Source organism: Parasteatoda tepidariorum, chromosome 2 (genome assembly GCF_982258835.1).
Source record: "Parasteatoda tepidariorum strain Cologne lab strain chromosome 2, Ptep-v5.0, whole genome shotgun sequence".
NCBI lineage: Eukaryota > Metazoa > Arthropoda > Arachnida > Araneae > Theridiidae > Parasteatoda > Parasteatoda tepidariorum.
In genome coordinates this window covers 96,016,575-96,032,553 of record NC_141756.1, presented here as the reverse complement: position 1 = coordinate 96,032,553, position 15,979 = coordinate 96,016,575, and the positions used below count along the sequence as shown (strand labels likewise).

General features: G+C 26.7%; 2 protein-coding genes across 5 annotated transcripts in view; one reads left to right on the top strand and one right to left on the bottom strand.

The window, feature by feature from the left end:
• Nucleotides 1-236: 236 nt before the first annotated feature.
• LOC107452743 (uncharacterized) lies at nt 237-13,196 on the top strand. Its single transcript, XM_087157787.1, has 10 exons — nt 237-383; nt 860-954; nt 3,852-3,926; nt 4,777-4,824; nt 5,902-5,956; nt 6,257-6,346; nt 6,600-6,663; nt 7,428-7,494; nt 11,727-11,847; nt 12,283-13,196. Exons 2-10 carry the CDS (start codon nt 891-893, stop codon nt 12,383-12,385), a joined length of 687 nt encoding a protein of 228 aa, XP_087013913.1. The 5' UTR covers nt 237-383; nt 860-890; the 3' UTR covers nt 12,386-13,196.
• Nucleotides 13,197-13,515: 319 nt separating this feature from the next.
• LOC107452744 (NAD(P) transhydrogenase, mitochondrial) overlaps nt 13,516-15,979 on the bottom strand; it is a 32,734-nt gene continuing 30,270 nt past the window's right edge. For all 4 annotated transcript variants that reach the window (XM_087157783.1, XM_087157784.1, XM_087157786.1 and 1 more), the window contains exon 16: nt 13,516-15,258. In XM_087157783.1, coding sequence (XP_087013909.1) covers nt 15,109-15,258 — 150 coding nt within the window. In that variant the 3' untranslated portion in view covers nt 13,516-15,108. The remainder of the gene's footprint in view (nt 15,259-15,979) is intronic.

Below are 15,979 nucleotides of genomic sequence, written 5' to 3'. Positions count from 1 at the left end.
TCGATTACGAAGGAATCAACTGAAACATTCAGTTTTCGTACTTAAAATATAGGCAGCATCTACTATATTGTAAGACTACTATTCAATCAGTTTATTCCATTTTTCAAATCCTTAAAACTCAATCATTACTTCTTTTCACTTCATTTAAGCATTTTAATATTTAACTAGAGTTATTTTAATTTAGTTTCGATGTTTAAAAAAGTGCTTATCAGCTTTACAAATATCATTTTGTTTACTGTGAGAATACTTTTTCTAATTTTTAACCAATATCGTTTTTATTTCCTGTTATGAAATAGCTTGAATTAGTGGCAACTGCATTCTTAATTTTCGTTTCTTGTTCTTGTTTCGATATCTAAATTTTTGAGGAACTTGTTTTATTGAAGGTAATTAATATTTCTAGAAACATTTCAATAAACCTTGATAAATTTTTTCTCTTGCTTTTGAAAGTTTTCTTCTTTTTTTTTTAATAAATATTCCTTAAATAGTCTCAAATAGCTTCAGCAAAATTTATAGAACAAATTCAAATTAATAATATTGATTAAAGTTTTCGATTGCAGAGTTATTTTTAATCACATAATTTTAATGATAAAGCATTTAGAATATCAATTGTTAACTATCATTTTTATAACAGAACATAATTTTTCAATAAAATTTTGTTCTAAGAATCTGAAAACTTAATGTATTGAGAAATCCTCAAAACTTTCTAAAAACTAACAATATTTCAGCGTAATATAACGCAATAAATAAAATATACTTGTAGGAATATAAATTTTCAATTATAGTCTCAAGTTTATTTGTGTTATTTAAAACCAAAAAGGTTTTTTTTTTTTCGAATTTTGTATTCTATTTTTTCTTTCAGTGTTTGACTATTGTAAACTATTTTTCTTATCATGGAGGAACAAGAAAATAACGCTTTTGGAACCATGCGTAACTTGATTGAAAACCTTGAATTGGGTAAAAGAATTTAAATTTTTGGAACTGTCGTGTTTATTTATTTATTTTTTTATGATAGTATCCATTTGAAATGATTTTTCGGCATTTGATTTTTTAAAATTATTTTCTTCCTCTGATTTTCAAACGCTTGCTATAAGCGCAATTGTTGAACAATTGAATTTTATAAAAAAAATTGTTAAATGTATTATTCAGCGACCTTAACTGGGAAGCATTTTGCAAGAAATAGAGTATAATTTTCTAAAATTTATAAATTATTTATTGAATTTTTCTTAAAAATTCTATCGAAATTTTGTATTTATTTATTATAGACATTTTTCTTTTAATATTAAAAAAACAATTTACTTTCCTAAAATGCATATTCTCAAAAAAAATTAGGTTCAAAATAGGGAGTGTTAATTTGATAGCAAAATAAATTTCTTTAAAAAAAAAAAGGCCAAGAAAGGCATAAAATAGATTTTGCTTATGAAACTTATTTGAGTTAATTGTTAAAAAAAAGTTGAGCACAAATGAAATGAGTATAGTACTTTACTTGGAGGTTTGCTTTTCATTGTCCGATCGATCTCATGACCTAAAGATATAAGTAACTTTTCTCATGAGTACGATCTTAAGAGATTAGGTTTGGTCAAACTGCACAGAAAATAATCAAATAAAAAAATATTAGCAAGTATCGAAATTATGAAGATAATGAAAAAAGCTTTAAAAACGTCAATTTTCCGAGATTTCCGTTTGTTTTATAAAAAAAATATATATATATGATACTATACATTCATCACAAATTCATACAAAATGTTTTTGGTTGAATGATTAAATTTCGGGTGAGGGAGATATTTCAGGGCAATATTTTATTAGCTTGGGTAAATGATTCTAATAATATTTTATTCAGTTAGAATTTTTGCGTAATTTAGGAAATAAAAGTTTTGAATTTATCTTTAGCAGACTTAAATAGAAAAAAAAAAAAAAAAAAAAAAAAAAAAGGAGAATTAAGCGCAAATGGAAGTACAGAAATGAACATGTTATTCTCTACTTTCCTTTGTGCTCTCTATTATTTTATCTCTTTATTTCTGTGCTATTTACTTTTATTTGTGTCTATTTTTGTATTTTCATTTTTGCTTCATTCATGTTTTTTTTCTTCTTTAGTTTACATAGCACAAAGTATTCCCTATCCTTTTTTTAGATATCTACTGTTGCCTAACTAATAATACAGGTACAAGAGGGTGTTTAAGTTCAATTTGAAATAGTATATATAGAGTCAATGAACAATCAATTCTGTATTAGTTTATGTTTACATGTTTATTTATTCATTTGTTTATTTATTAAGTTTCATGTTAATAAAAAGATAGACAAAAAGAAAGAAAGAAAAATAAGAATTAAATTACGGCACAGAGAAAAAAAACAGACCACCCTTAATAACTTTTGATCTAATCCTCGGATCTTTCAATCTTAATAGCTCAAGGGGTGACCTCAAATATGTTAATTAATGAGATCAGACGATATTCTCAGTTACGAAATCAGACACAAAACATACTTACTCTAAATAAACATAAACATACCTTTTCTTTCCCGACGGATTCAGACTTTCGCCCCCCAGAATATGAGGGGTAGCCGCAGTTTGGAAATTATGGTTCAATTAGTTATATCTCGAGATTAGTTATACCTCGTATTTCGTTATATCTCGAGAACTTTTTAATAGAATTGAAAAATTCTTGCACACAATTATAAAATTCCAAAGATAATTCAATGTAAAAAATAATCTTTATTAAACATTCATTACTTTCTATTATTTTATTTAATGTTTGTCCAAAATATTTTGAATTGTAAGGTATACAATTTTTTGCATTATTTTAAAGAATATAACTTTACATGCCAAAATAGAAAATTTGAGCAAAATCTCTCGAATTGTTCCTGAGAAATAGAACTTGGAACATATGACTTTTCAGAAATTCAATTTCTCAGGAGCTATTTGACCGATTTTGCTCAAATTTTGTATTTTTCCGTGTAAAATTATATTCTTTAGAATGATACAAAAATTTTATACCTTAAAATTAAATTTTTTTTCGACCACTAGTAAATAAAATAATAATAAATATTTAATAAAGGTTATTTTTTGCATGGAATTATTTTTGGATAAATGAACTTTATAATTCTGTGCAAAGATTTTCCAATTTTATAACAAGGCTCTCGAGATATAATGAAATACGCAAAGAGTATTATTAACATTCAAACTTTACAGCTCTTTTCTGACCAACTGTTTTCTGACCAAACTGGGACCATAATTTCTAGATTACGGTTATTTTCGATGGGTTCAGAAATCTGAAACCATCGAAAAAGAGGTACGTTTATTCAGAGAAAGTTTTTGTGTCTGATTTCGTAACTTAAAAAGATCATCTGCCCTTATTAATTAGCATACTTGAGGTCACCTCCTCGAGCCCTTAAGATTGAGTCCTAGGACGTGAAGATTCGATCATTGGATCAAAAGTTATTCAGTTTCCGTTCAGACTCCATTTTTTTTTTTTTTTTTTTTTTTTTTTTTTTTTTTGCGCTCTTTACATTTTTTTCCCTTTTAATCCCAGAATCTATAGTTAAGTGTTAAGATTATTTCATTACATTAGTTTTGCTTGATCCTATATTTTTCTTTGCAAAATTTTACAAAAAAAGAAAAAAAAAATTCTTTATGTAGTTTTTATTCTGTATAATTTACATATTTAAGGAAATGATAGAGCGCTCTTATTCCTCAAGTATATTCAGCTGCGGTTATGACAGTGGATAAGCATTAGCATATATAAGTTTTTAGATTTTTCACAACAGAATATTAGAAAATAATATATTTACTTTCATGAATTCAAAATATTGCTGAAAAATTATAATACATACATTCATCTATAAAAATTATATTTCAGAGCAAAGTAATGTGCAGAACTATCTACAAGATTTAACTAAAATAAGACATTCATTAGAAGAAAAAATTGAAGCAGGTATTTCATTCCATTTAATAAATTTTATAACACTTTTATTTTATATTCAAAAATTGACCCAAACACTTAACTGATACAATTGCTAAGGCAAAAAAACGCATTTATGAGAATAACTCAAGAAATAGTGAACGAAATCAATGAAGTTAACAACAAAATCTTATACAAGGAATTTGTTATTTAACTAGTGTTTAAATTTGAATATAAAAAGAATTTTAAAAAATAACATAAAATGTGGTTGTGTTGACTGTCAAATTATTGATAATTAAATTGCTGATTAGGCGATTTGTATCATTTCTTTTTTCATTCTTTTCTTGCTTTATTTATTAACTCTATCAAGAATGCCTTGCGAAGCGAGCCTATATAAGAGGCTTTTAAAGTTAAAATAAAACAATATTATAACGCGTGTAAAAAGAAACTAATTAGCAAACATATGAAAAAATAATAATATGTATGGATTTGTAAACTTATAAAAAAAATTTCGGTTGCCAATAATATTATTAAATTTATTTATTTAAACACCGCGAATGTAATGGCACATTGCAAGTTATATTCGAATAATTGTAATCTCACTAATATTTATATTTTTATGTTAGCGTTTTTTTTATATTAACATTATTAAATATTAACATTTGAATTCACATGTTGTGTGATCGAGCTAATAAATTTAATAATCAGTAAATTTTTATTAATTCATTTCCACACTATGCATGAGATTGAGTATCGTTAAAATTTAAGCAGCTCTAAAAAAGGACTAAAAAAAAAATATCTAGCATTGGATTAATCTTCGAAATAGGAATTGAATTATCAATATTTTTTTTCATTATCTTATTAAATTTCATATTTGCTTTAGATAATCATAAGCTGCGAGAATTGAATGATGTAGGGCACAAACTAGAAAGTAAGTAAATTCTTCTTTCTTTAAAATTTTTTAAAATATGTTTTCTTTGTTTGACCATAATAAGCATGATTTTTATTTTCAACTGAAGTTTGGCAGTGCTGATAAGTTATTTGTATGCGGGAACAGAAACGCGTAAAATTTATTAATGAAAAGGAATATGCTAGGTGTTCTGTAGTGACCGCCTTTAATGAATAATTTTAAAATTCTTGTCGAAAGCGAAGTAAAAAAATGTTTTTCAATAACTAAGCGATGAAAGAAAAAACTATTTTCCAATTTTGGCAAATCACTACAAAAAAAGAGGAATTAAAAATGCTGCAACCTGTCTGATCACTTGAAGAAGTTGAAAAGCAATTATTAGTAACACAACACCTTCAAGTTTCAGAAGGTAATCAAACAGGTTTTCATGCTTTTCACACCACTTTCCACCAAAGTGATTCGTCCAATTTCGATAATTTGTTTCCTAGATTAAATTGTTATTTGCGACCCTCAATAAAGTAGACTTTTCGATTTCCTTTTTCATAAGGATTCTAAAAATATGCATTAACGGTGTTCATAAACAAATAACCCTGCATAACATCCAAAACTCATTCGCCAAAACCTGGAATCATATACCATAGAATTGTAATTTTAAGGTTTAGATTTTTTATAAACAACTTATCAACGTCGTTGAGCAGTCGATCCTTGTTAAAATTTAAAGGGCCAATTACTTTATAATTTTGAGCTCAGCTAAGATGACAAAGGATAGTCTGTTAGAATAGTATAGAGACTAGAATTTTCTCCAAAATTTTTCTTAATAGTAGCACTTTAAAAAAGGTTGATACGCATTTCAATGGGAAAAACCTTAATGAATCTTTAATATTATAAAAGTGTAAAAAATAGTTAAAATTCAAAGCCAAAAAGTGCCAAGCTGCATTGAGGACGGGAATTAAAACAAGATAAGCAAAAATATAAACAATTAAATTAAATAAAAGGTAATAGAAAGATAATTCCAGTTTACCATCGTTAAGGTCGAGTATGAGGAATTCATATAGAGTTTAATTATAATCAAAGGTAAAAGTAACATTATTTTAATTTCAGCTGCAAATATAGTCAATGAGTTTAAACTGGAAAAAATAGAAAAGGACGCAGAAGAGTAAGTTTTATTTTTTATTCTTTTATAAATAATATACTATTGAGAATCTCTAAATCAATAAACTAAAAATAAAAAATTTTGTGCATTTTTTAACAAATGAATTTTTAATAATTTTTTTGATAAATATATATTGTATTTGATTAGATCTTCATCAAATTCATTTTAAATTTTTTCTTTCTTTTTTAAAAATGAATGCAAATTAATAATAATTTTTATTACATAATTTTTAAATTTTTTTCAATTATTTATTTATTGTTATAATTTCTGAGGTTCATCATTTATTGTTATTTAATAACGCAGGTTGGAAAGGAAAAACAAATTTCTACGAGAAATAATAGAAAATGTTCACACTAAAATTAAAACTAATCAAGAAAAGTATGCCACTGAACTGTAAGTATGAATTTTTTTTAGCACGTACTACCATTTTAATTTATAAGCAATTGGTATCTTATGCTATAGCGGAGTAATACTATACATAGGAAATAATATAATAAAATCCCCTTTAAATCACAAAAATGCAATGTATTATGTGCAAAAATCTGATTATTGGTTTTAGAGTTGTTCAGAGTATTTCATTTATTTTGATACTTATACACAGTGTATTAAAATTTAATTTTCTTACTTACATTATTTTTATTTTTAGAGAACAGTTGCAGACTGAAGTTGTTAATTTATGTGAGTTATTCGGCTCAGCTGCATTTACTTATGTAAGTTCCATTTAAACAATTTTGAGAGATTTTGTAAGTAACATCATAACAAATAAAGTTTAAAATCGCACAGCTTAAGATTCCAATTATAAAATATAATAAATTGAAGAATAATTGTGACCCAATTTTAATTTTAATTCTGTGCATATAAAATTGAAAAATTATATTACCATCTCCTTCCTCTTTTTAAAAATATTCACAGTAATTAGAGTATCACTTTAAAAGGGCTGTATAAGGAACTTTATTTTGAGGCAGGACTTTTCAATATTTCAATTTTTAGAATTTTACAAGCTGACATTTTTTTTTAAGTCACTATTATCCTAAATATTTAATTTTTGGAGGAAAAAAATATCTAATCTATTCTTTCCTAGATCTTTTTTACAGACAGTCGCTCCAATCTCCCTACAGTAGTAAAAGATACACTTTCAGTTACAAAGAGACGAAATTAAGAAATTTTTTACATATTTTTCGCGCATACGCAGTATAGAAGAGCTACTTTAAATACTCCTATCGTGAGCAGTTTTTAATGAATTTTTTTTTCTTCAAATTTTAGAACAATAATTTTATATTTCTCTCTAAATATTGTTAAATTTTTTTGAATATTTTTAATGTTACAGAAAGAAAAAAAAACGTGAGACAATTAAAAAAATTTAATGTTCAATTTTTATAAAATAATTTAATTGATAGCATTTGTCTAGTTATGTTATTAAAAAGTTGGTGTATTAAGTTAAGACATGAAATTAATGATTTTGTTTTGATGGCAGAGTAAAGATTCAGTTAAAGCCGAAATCGAAAAGATATATAAAGCAACAGAGGAAGCTCAGAAAGAATGTAAGTTACATTTCTGATTTTGCAAGTGATAATTTCATTCAACTGCATCAAACATTTTTTTAAAAGCGCAAAATATTAACTTGAATGCACTTCTCATGTTTTAATATGTTTTCTTCATTTTTGCAAGAAAAAAAAATTGGAACTTATTGCATAGTCTGAAGAATATATTCACAAATATTTTAAGTGAAACTCGAATTTTTTGTACGCATATGAGTCAGGACCTGCAGCAGAAGATTTTCCAACAAAAAAATATTTTTCAAACGGGTATCAGAAAAAGTCAACAGTTACAACATGTGAAAATTAATCCAATTGCTTTAAAATCGAATAATTTTCACATGTTGTAACTGTTGTAGCTATAATTTAAACTTAAAGAATAAAAACCAAATTCATTTTTTTCTTTACTCGAGCGTGACCTCAAAAGATGAGTGAGAGAAATCTATTTTTTCCCAAATGAGACAAAATAATAAAAAAGAGTTAGCTCCAGTTAAGATTTTAATGGCATCTTTGTGGATTAAGAACATCTTAAGAAAATCTCAAAATAAAACTTAACTAATAACCTTTCTTTCTTTTTAAATCTAGATAATCTGTATTCATAATTGTGATTGAGGAGAAATTCTTCCTAAGAAAGTATTTTGTTTTTCATTTTTTTTTCAGTACATAGGATAACCTTAATTGTACAACGAAAAACAATTAAATGCACCTATTTTTTTTATGGTTAGATAGCCTGATCGGTAGGGCGCTGGGCTCATGTCCGAACCCCGCCGGCCGAACACTCCCCATGTAGTAAAGTGACCGATGCACGTTAAATCTGCCGAGTCGCAAAAGTCCTCCGTGTTCCCATAACAAATCAAAACCTCTGGGGGTACTGGATTGGAGATCGATCGCTCTCTGATTCAGGTCAAAATTACGATCTGTGGATGAATGAATGGGTCCGCCCTATAATGGTGTGGCAGAAGTCGAATTCTTGGCCATAGATGGCGCCACAGAAAAACATGAATAATCGCACCTCTTCTGTCTAAACAGGCATACGTCAACAACAACAACATTTTTATGGTTAAGAATTAATAACCTAAAACAAGTGAAAATAATGAAAAGCGTTAAAAAACTGTGAGTTGTAAAATTAACAAATGTAAATCCTCTAAATTGGTGTGCTCAGAATAAAGGCGTCAGTTGTTGCGGGTTAGTTTCATCAAAAAGTCCTCGACGAAGGCAAATTTCTCCCATAACTTGACCCAGGAGTTCACTTGTCTTCTGGATTGGGTTCAAAATTACAAGGCTACGGAGTTGAACATTAGTAGTCATAAACCGAAAATTGGGTCGGCTGTTCAACGATGATTCTAAAATCTCTGTTGAAGAAGTTCGCATTATTAAGATTAAAAGAGAAATTTAATTTAGAAGTTATATTATTGCAGGGGTGATTGTGAGCCCAAGTCCAAAATTCCGGAAAAATCCGGGAAAAAAAATTTCTTAAGGTAAAAAAAAAAAAAAACTGTTTAAATTGAAAAAAATAAATTAAAGAAGGTTTTTTCCCTTTTTCTCGATATTTCTTAGTTTACTATTTACTGATAACTATTTAGTTTACCGCTTTTTTTTTTTTTTTTTACTATTATCGCTATACTTCCAAATAGCGGGAAAACCAAGCAAAATTCTTCCCGGTTTCCTGGGTACCGGATAAATGGTTCTCTACTGTATTATTAAATACCGCTACTTTTAAAATATCAAAATATCCCTTCACTTAGTATTAATTTAAAAAAAATTTTAAACAGTGTTTTTTTTTTAAATTAATAGACTAAATCTAAAAAATTTCAGCTTTTTTCATATTTACTAAAAAAAAATTTTAAAAAATACGTGCAGTTTTTTTTCTTCTGTGGGGTGAAATAACAAGGGAGGGATTAGCGTGATGACGTCGCTGAGCACATGCACGTGGTAGGCAGCACTACGCACGTATTAGCGAGGGGACTGAAAAGTAACGTTCATTTTTGCGAAAAAGCTTCGCCAAAAGTAAAAAAGTCTCCCAATAGTCGCCTATTCTTGAAAATAGTTGCTTTTTTTTAGCCTTTTCAGGCAACAAAAAAAAAAGCGCCATAGGCTGAAAATAGTAGCAAATAGTCGCCTGTGGCAAGCCTGTATCATTGATTTCCTGAAACTTCTGTGATCAATGATTTGTTTAAACAACTGGACCTTCGATTTCCGGAAACTTCCGGATCACAGTTAGCGAAAATTCCGGAAATCCGGACTTTTTCCGGAGCACAATCACCCCTGTTATTGTCTATTTAGTTAGTGAAGGTAGGATATGCATGCCATTGCTCACATTGATGGAACTATATAAATACATAAGGAAGAATTTAAACTGCAAATTGTATATGACGATTATCAGATTTTAAAAAAAGTTTAATTTTAACTCTTGAAAATGTAAAGAGAAGCTGGAGGATTTTTTCAAATTTAACATAAATTAATCTTCAGAATACAAATTTATGAAATCAGAAAGAAAAGTACAACAAAAGTACAAAAGAACAAAAGTACCTACACAATAGAGTAAGTTTCAACAGGGTACTTCCTTTCAGAATCAAATTAAAATGTGCAATAGTAGCAAGATGCTACAAAATATTTTGTTAAATATTTTGCAATAAATTATTGCCATAGTTATAATTCTCATTTAATAAATGATTTAGAAATTTTAAATGAGTTGGTGGTGGGAAATAATAACAAATGCCTATCGAAGCAAAAACAAATTACAATAACCTTTTTAGTGAGAAGTAATATTTATGTAAATGTATTAGCAATTAAAGAAAAGCTATCCATTTATGGAATTTGGTGTCCGTTGAAAGGCAATTACAGAAAAAAAATATTTATGGTTATATTTTATAATAAGATTCAGGGAAACATTAGAATATTTATGAAATTGTAGGAAATATGTCATACTTGTTTTGGCATATATTATCTTAATTTATTCATCGACTATAGTTTATAGATTATATCCAGGGGAGGACAAAAGAATGGAAATACTTTTATACTAATAAATTTTCGCAAGAAATACAGAAAGAATCATTTTATAACTTTAGAAGAGTTTAGATCATGTGATTTCTCAAACTCATCAATGAAGTTAAAACTTTTAGAGGTTTGAGGGACTGAAAATAAATTACAAACGGAAAATAATATTTTTGAACATCTTAACAAAAATGTAGCAATACATTTTTAACTTGTAGCAATTATTTTAGCTATTATATGCAATAATTGCACAAAATTTTGTAGACCTAGCTTAAATATCTATGAAGATATGGGCATTTTTATAAAAAACTAAATTTTTTTGTCTATCGTTTTTTTGCTATAACTTTACAAATATTACATAGAATTTTAAAATTTGTTTTAAAGTAATTTAAAATTAGTTGCAAAATTATTGCTTTAAAATTTGAGAAAAATTCATTTAAAACTGCACAGGATATGAGTAATTAATAAAGTTCTTTTATACTACACATGTGCAGGAAAAAATGTAATTTTTTTCTTCATAAGTTTGTAGAGAATAGGATTTGGCAACTAATTAAAAAAAAGTCCGATTTGAATATTTTAAAAAGTTTCAAGCGATTTTCTAAACAGATTTTGTAATTTTTAAAAGAAACTGAAAATGATAAGGGGTTCTCTACAAATATTATTTTGTACCATAAGACAAATTTAAATAACAAATGATTGCCTTACAATAAACATTCATACCAGAAATAAGATTGTATAACGAAGGAAAACAGGCGAAAGAAAAGATACTTTTATGAGGGATGATCATTTGCCAGTGTCATTTTTAATAAATCTTATTTATTAGTTCAAAATGGAATTTCTGGAAAACCCCTTAAAAAAATGTCCATATCTCCATAAATATTAAAGCAAGGCTTAAAAAATTTTGTACAATTGTTTCATATAATAACCAAAATAATTGCTGCAAGTTAAAAAATTTTATTGCTACATTTTTTGGCATAGGGTGTTCAAAAACACTACTTTCAGTTTTAAATTTATTGTCGGCCACTCGAACCTCTAAAAGTTTTAAACTTCATTGATTTGTATGAGAAGTTGCATGATTTAAACACTTCTAAAGTTATAAAATGATTCTTTTAGTATTTCTTGAGAAATATGAAAAAAAAATAATTAGTATAGAAGTATCTCCATTATTTTGTCCACCCCCTGTTGAATGAATTGATGAATTAATAACGTATTTTAATACTCAATTCGAAACTGTCTCTTGGAAGATGAAGCTACACAGGAGAAGTTAAATGTAGCCAAAAACGAGCTGGATGATATAGTATTGTACAGCGTTCCAACAAGTAAACAAGAAATGGAGATACCATTAGGGCAGCGTAAAATCGTTCTGTAAGTAATTGTTTTTATTTTTAATTTAACATACTCCGTATTACAAGTGCAGAATTCATTAATATCATTAAAAAAAAAAGAGGGCCTCAGTGAAAATGTACAGATAGCATTTCTCTTAAAAGTAATAAGATATTTAAGTCAAGAATTTAGCCAATCATAATCTGCACCAAAACTCTTAAATATCTATATCTTTCAATAAAAATATTTACATGGCTATAGTTTTATTCAAGAATTAATGGATTATTTTAGCTCTTGACGATTTATTCATCCATTTTTTATTCATTTAACTTTTTTAGTGAATTAATCTTCAAATTAGTAAATAAAAACAGTTCCAACACCAAACTAAAGTTGAGAAAACAATAAAAAAGAAAGGAAACGAAGTATGGATATAAGTTTACATTTCAACATGCTTAGTTGATATATATATATTTTTAGAAATTTATTTGAAGAAGCCCTTTTCGAAGAAGAAAGCAGGTTGGATCATTTGAAAAACAAAAAAGCTTCCAAAGAATCAGAATTAGAAAGTAACATGGCATAGTTTCTTACAAGAAAAATAAGTTATTTTATCTATCTCTCTAGACATATGTAACCTTCAATAACCTCTTTTGTAACTTTTGTGCAATACTAATACAAAACAGTCTAATGAAGACATTTTTGTTAAGATACCACAAATGTGACATACTGAAAGAAATAAAAATGAAAAAACTATTTTTATTGTTATTTTTTAAATATATATACCCACACAAAAGTGTTAGTCACAAATTTTTTTAGAAATTTAAATGTTTGTCATTAAATTTTAACTTTCCTTTTTAAAATAGAAATACATTAGCTTAATCAAAAGAACTTTTTGAATGATTGCATGATAAAATAAAGAAGTTTTTGATCAGTTGCAAATACACTTATGTAGAAAATAAAAACTAAAAAAAAGTTTGCTGGGTAAATTCATTTCAGGTTGTTAACCTGTCTCAAGACTTCTTTCAAGGGGTGCAAGTAGAAATATTCCTCAATGCAAAAAAATGAAGAACAAAAAAATCTTGTAATTTCAATTTTAGTAAATTTCTAATAGAAAACGCAAAGGAAAAAGTCTGAACGAAAGCTTGAAGCCTCCTTACACAGCCAAATTCAAACAGTTTTATATACTTCAGATAACAAAACCAAATAAACACAAAAACAAAAGGGAAGAATGGAAGTTTCAAAGGGAATAATGGTTATGGAACTTTTATTTGCTTTCGAATGGCAAACCCTCAGGCGCTGTGTGGTAGCAACTTTTCTTTATTGCCACTCAACCCAGCATGCAATATCTCCCACATATTTTTGGATCACAAACAAATTGTGATAACTAGCTTTCTAGATTAAAATTGCATTGTGCTGGAGAGTTCTTAGGGTGGGCATCTCCCCCTATCATATGGCGATTAGAATGTAGATAGCTAGCATAGCAACTACAATTTTTCCGTGGTAAAAAACACACACAAGATATCGCATGCTGGGTCGCATGGCAGTAAGCTAAATTTCCTTGCCTGCAATATGAGTTGTAGAAAATTTAATGATTTTCATAACATTAAGGAGCATTTGCATGGGTAAATAAATATGTATAAATGAAAAGTTGATTACAATCCATAAAAAAAACATAAAATTAAAAAAAACTTTTTGCATATAAATAAACAGAGACATTATTAAAGTAAAGTTTATTTATTACAAAACACTTTGTAGAAAGAGATTTTTGGATTGAAAAAAAAAAGATTTCTTTGCGGAATTGAAATCAAATTTTGTTTACAATTCTTAGTCGAAAATTAATCGCACAACTTATCAAAGATTATTTTTTGTAGCATAAACTGCCAGCCAAATTATAAATGAAACAATAAATTAAAGATTAATACAACAAGAAAAGGATAATACATTGATTTAAACAATTATAAAATATCACATAAACTTTACATTATGTCATTCTAATCATTTTTATCACTAATGTTTTAACCAAAGTGCTAAACAAAATAATAACTAACTGTTTATTTATTTAACTGTTACACATGTCTTAGGCTAAGTGCATTGTATATTAAAATATATACTTTATGTTTAACTTGTACTTATTTATTAAACTAATAGTGCCACTAACAGAAGGAATAAATGCATATTCAGATACAATATTACACTTTTAAAAAAGGAAGCAGTATTATTCTCAATTAAATAGCATTATAATAATTTAAATAATGCACTTAAAATAGAGCAAAATTATAAAATAAGTTTACAGTATGTCCAATCTAAGACTTCATTTTTTAGTGCTATTACAACTGGTAGTACAATTTTATTATTGGCATATATACATATTTATATATATATATTTTAAAAAAAATTAGGCCTATATTTTGGCTATAGAATTTTTTATAACTTAGGTATCCAATACTTGAAGTTGTGGAATATTTTTTAATTTTTTGAAAAAGTTAGTAAGCATTAAAGGATAAATGTATAAACTGAAATTGTCTGCCTTAATTTAGTAAAGAGTGTTCAAGTTATTACTATATTTTTTATCGTTATGGGAAATACATTTTTTTATTTTGTGAAAGAGATTTAAAAACAGCAATTATGTACACGTCGAGAGCTACTCCCTCATAAAATTTTAAAATATTTCAATAAAATTAATTTTCTATTGATTTGCGAAAAATCATTTATAAGAACAATGATGAATTCAGAGAAACTCTCTAAATAAAACTAAAAAATTCAATATTTAAATAAATATTCCAGTAACTTTTTCAACTTACTATAAAAACGTAAATACTTCTAAAGAATTATTTTTTTCAGATCAAATATTAATTACAACAATAAGTATTATATTTGTATAAAATTTAAAATATAATATTAAGGATGACTAAAACAATAAGGCAAAATAACTGTAGATTATAATTAAACTCATTGGATTAAATTATAACAATTCAATAATAATATTCATACAATAATCTTTGGAACAAGAATTCAGTTTGTTTTAACATGTAAAAATGTTATATGTTAATAATTTCAAAATAAAGGATTAAAAATTATTTAAATAAATTATGATTAACAAGAAGAGTAACAGCAATTGATTAAATTTTCTTTAAAAGTAAAAATTAAATGATTTACAAAATTTCTTTTTCTCACCAATCCATTTTAAAATACATCATAATATATTTATGCAGATTCTTTAACTCGAGATAATTAAGTCAAAATAAAATACTTTGACAAGCTCAGTGTAAAAGTCAGTCAAATTTTTTTGATAACTTAACAAAATTCTCAAGACCCAAGTTCTTCTGTCACTTTGTTAAGCAATAAATCACAAGTCTTCTTTGCATCACCCAGCAACATAGCTGTGTTATCCTTATAGAAAATAGGATTATCCACTGCAGCATATCCAACCCCCAAACTTCTTTTCATGACAATAACCTAAAGAAACAAAATTGCTTCATAATACTCTAATAAATAGTTAAAAGTATACATTTCAGCTTTGTTTAAAGAATTAGGACTAAACTCTTCATCTAGATGAATACAACTGCTGTTTGAGTTTCATTTGATTTTTATTTAGGATCAACTGCCATTAAAAAAAATTAAAGCATTAAAAAAAATGCATTTTAAAATCCTTATATGACATGGATGGTTTCACACCAAAGATTGATAGATATTTTTCTTCATGAAAATATTTTTCATAGAAATTATGAAAGATTTCTGAAATATATATCATATAAATAAATATTAAATTATGTATGAATATTAAATCATGTATGTCAGTTCTTCAAACTGTTTTACTATAGTAACCAACAGATACCCGGTGCCAAATTTTTTTTGATGCTTCAGCTTTGCTGTGACATTCTAAGCTCCTCCAACTCCACTCCCAAATAACAAAGCTCCAACTCTGCTAACGTTATAGCAATTTTAATGCATATTTATGCACACTTTACAGTTTAAGATTGAGGTTTTCATAAAAAAGGGACACATTAAAACAATAACATAATTATCAGAAAATAAAAATTTAATTTAATCTAGTTACTTGCTCATTCTTAAGAAAAGAATTGAAACTAATAAATCCTCCCTCATATTTGATATTAAATCATTATGTATGTATTTTAATGTTGAGAACAGTTTTTCTACCACAACTTGGCATGTGGGC

Coding starts and splice junctions, on each gene's coding strand:
- LOC107452743 (XM_087157787.1), top strand. CDS start 891: ATGGAGGAACAAGAAAATAACGCTTTTGGAACCATGCGTAACTTGATT. Junction 4,825..5,901: donor TGTAGGGCACAAACTAGAAA/GTAAGTAAATTC, acceptor TTTTAATTTCAG/CTGCAAATATAGTCAATGAG. Junction 5,957..6,256: donor ATAGAAAAGGACGCAGAAGA/GTAAGTTTTATT, acceptor TTAATAACGCAG/GTTGGAAAGGAAAAACAAAT.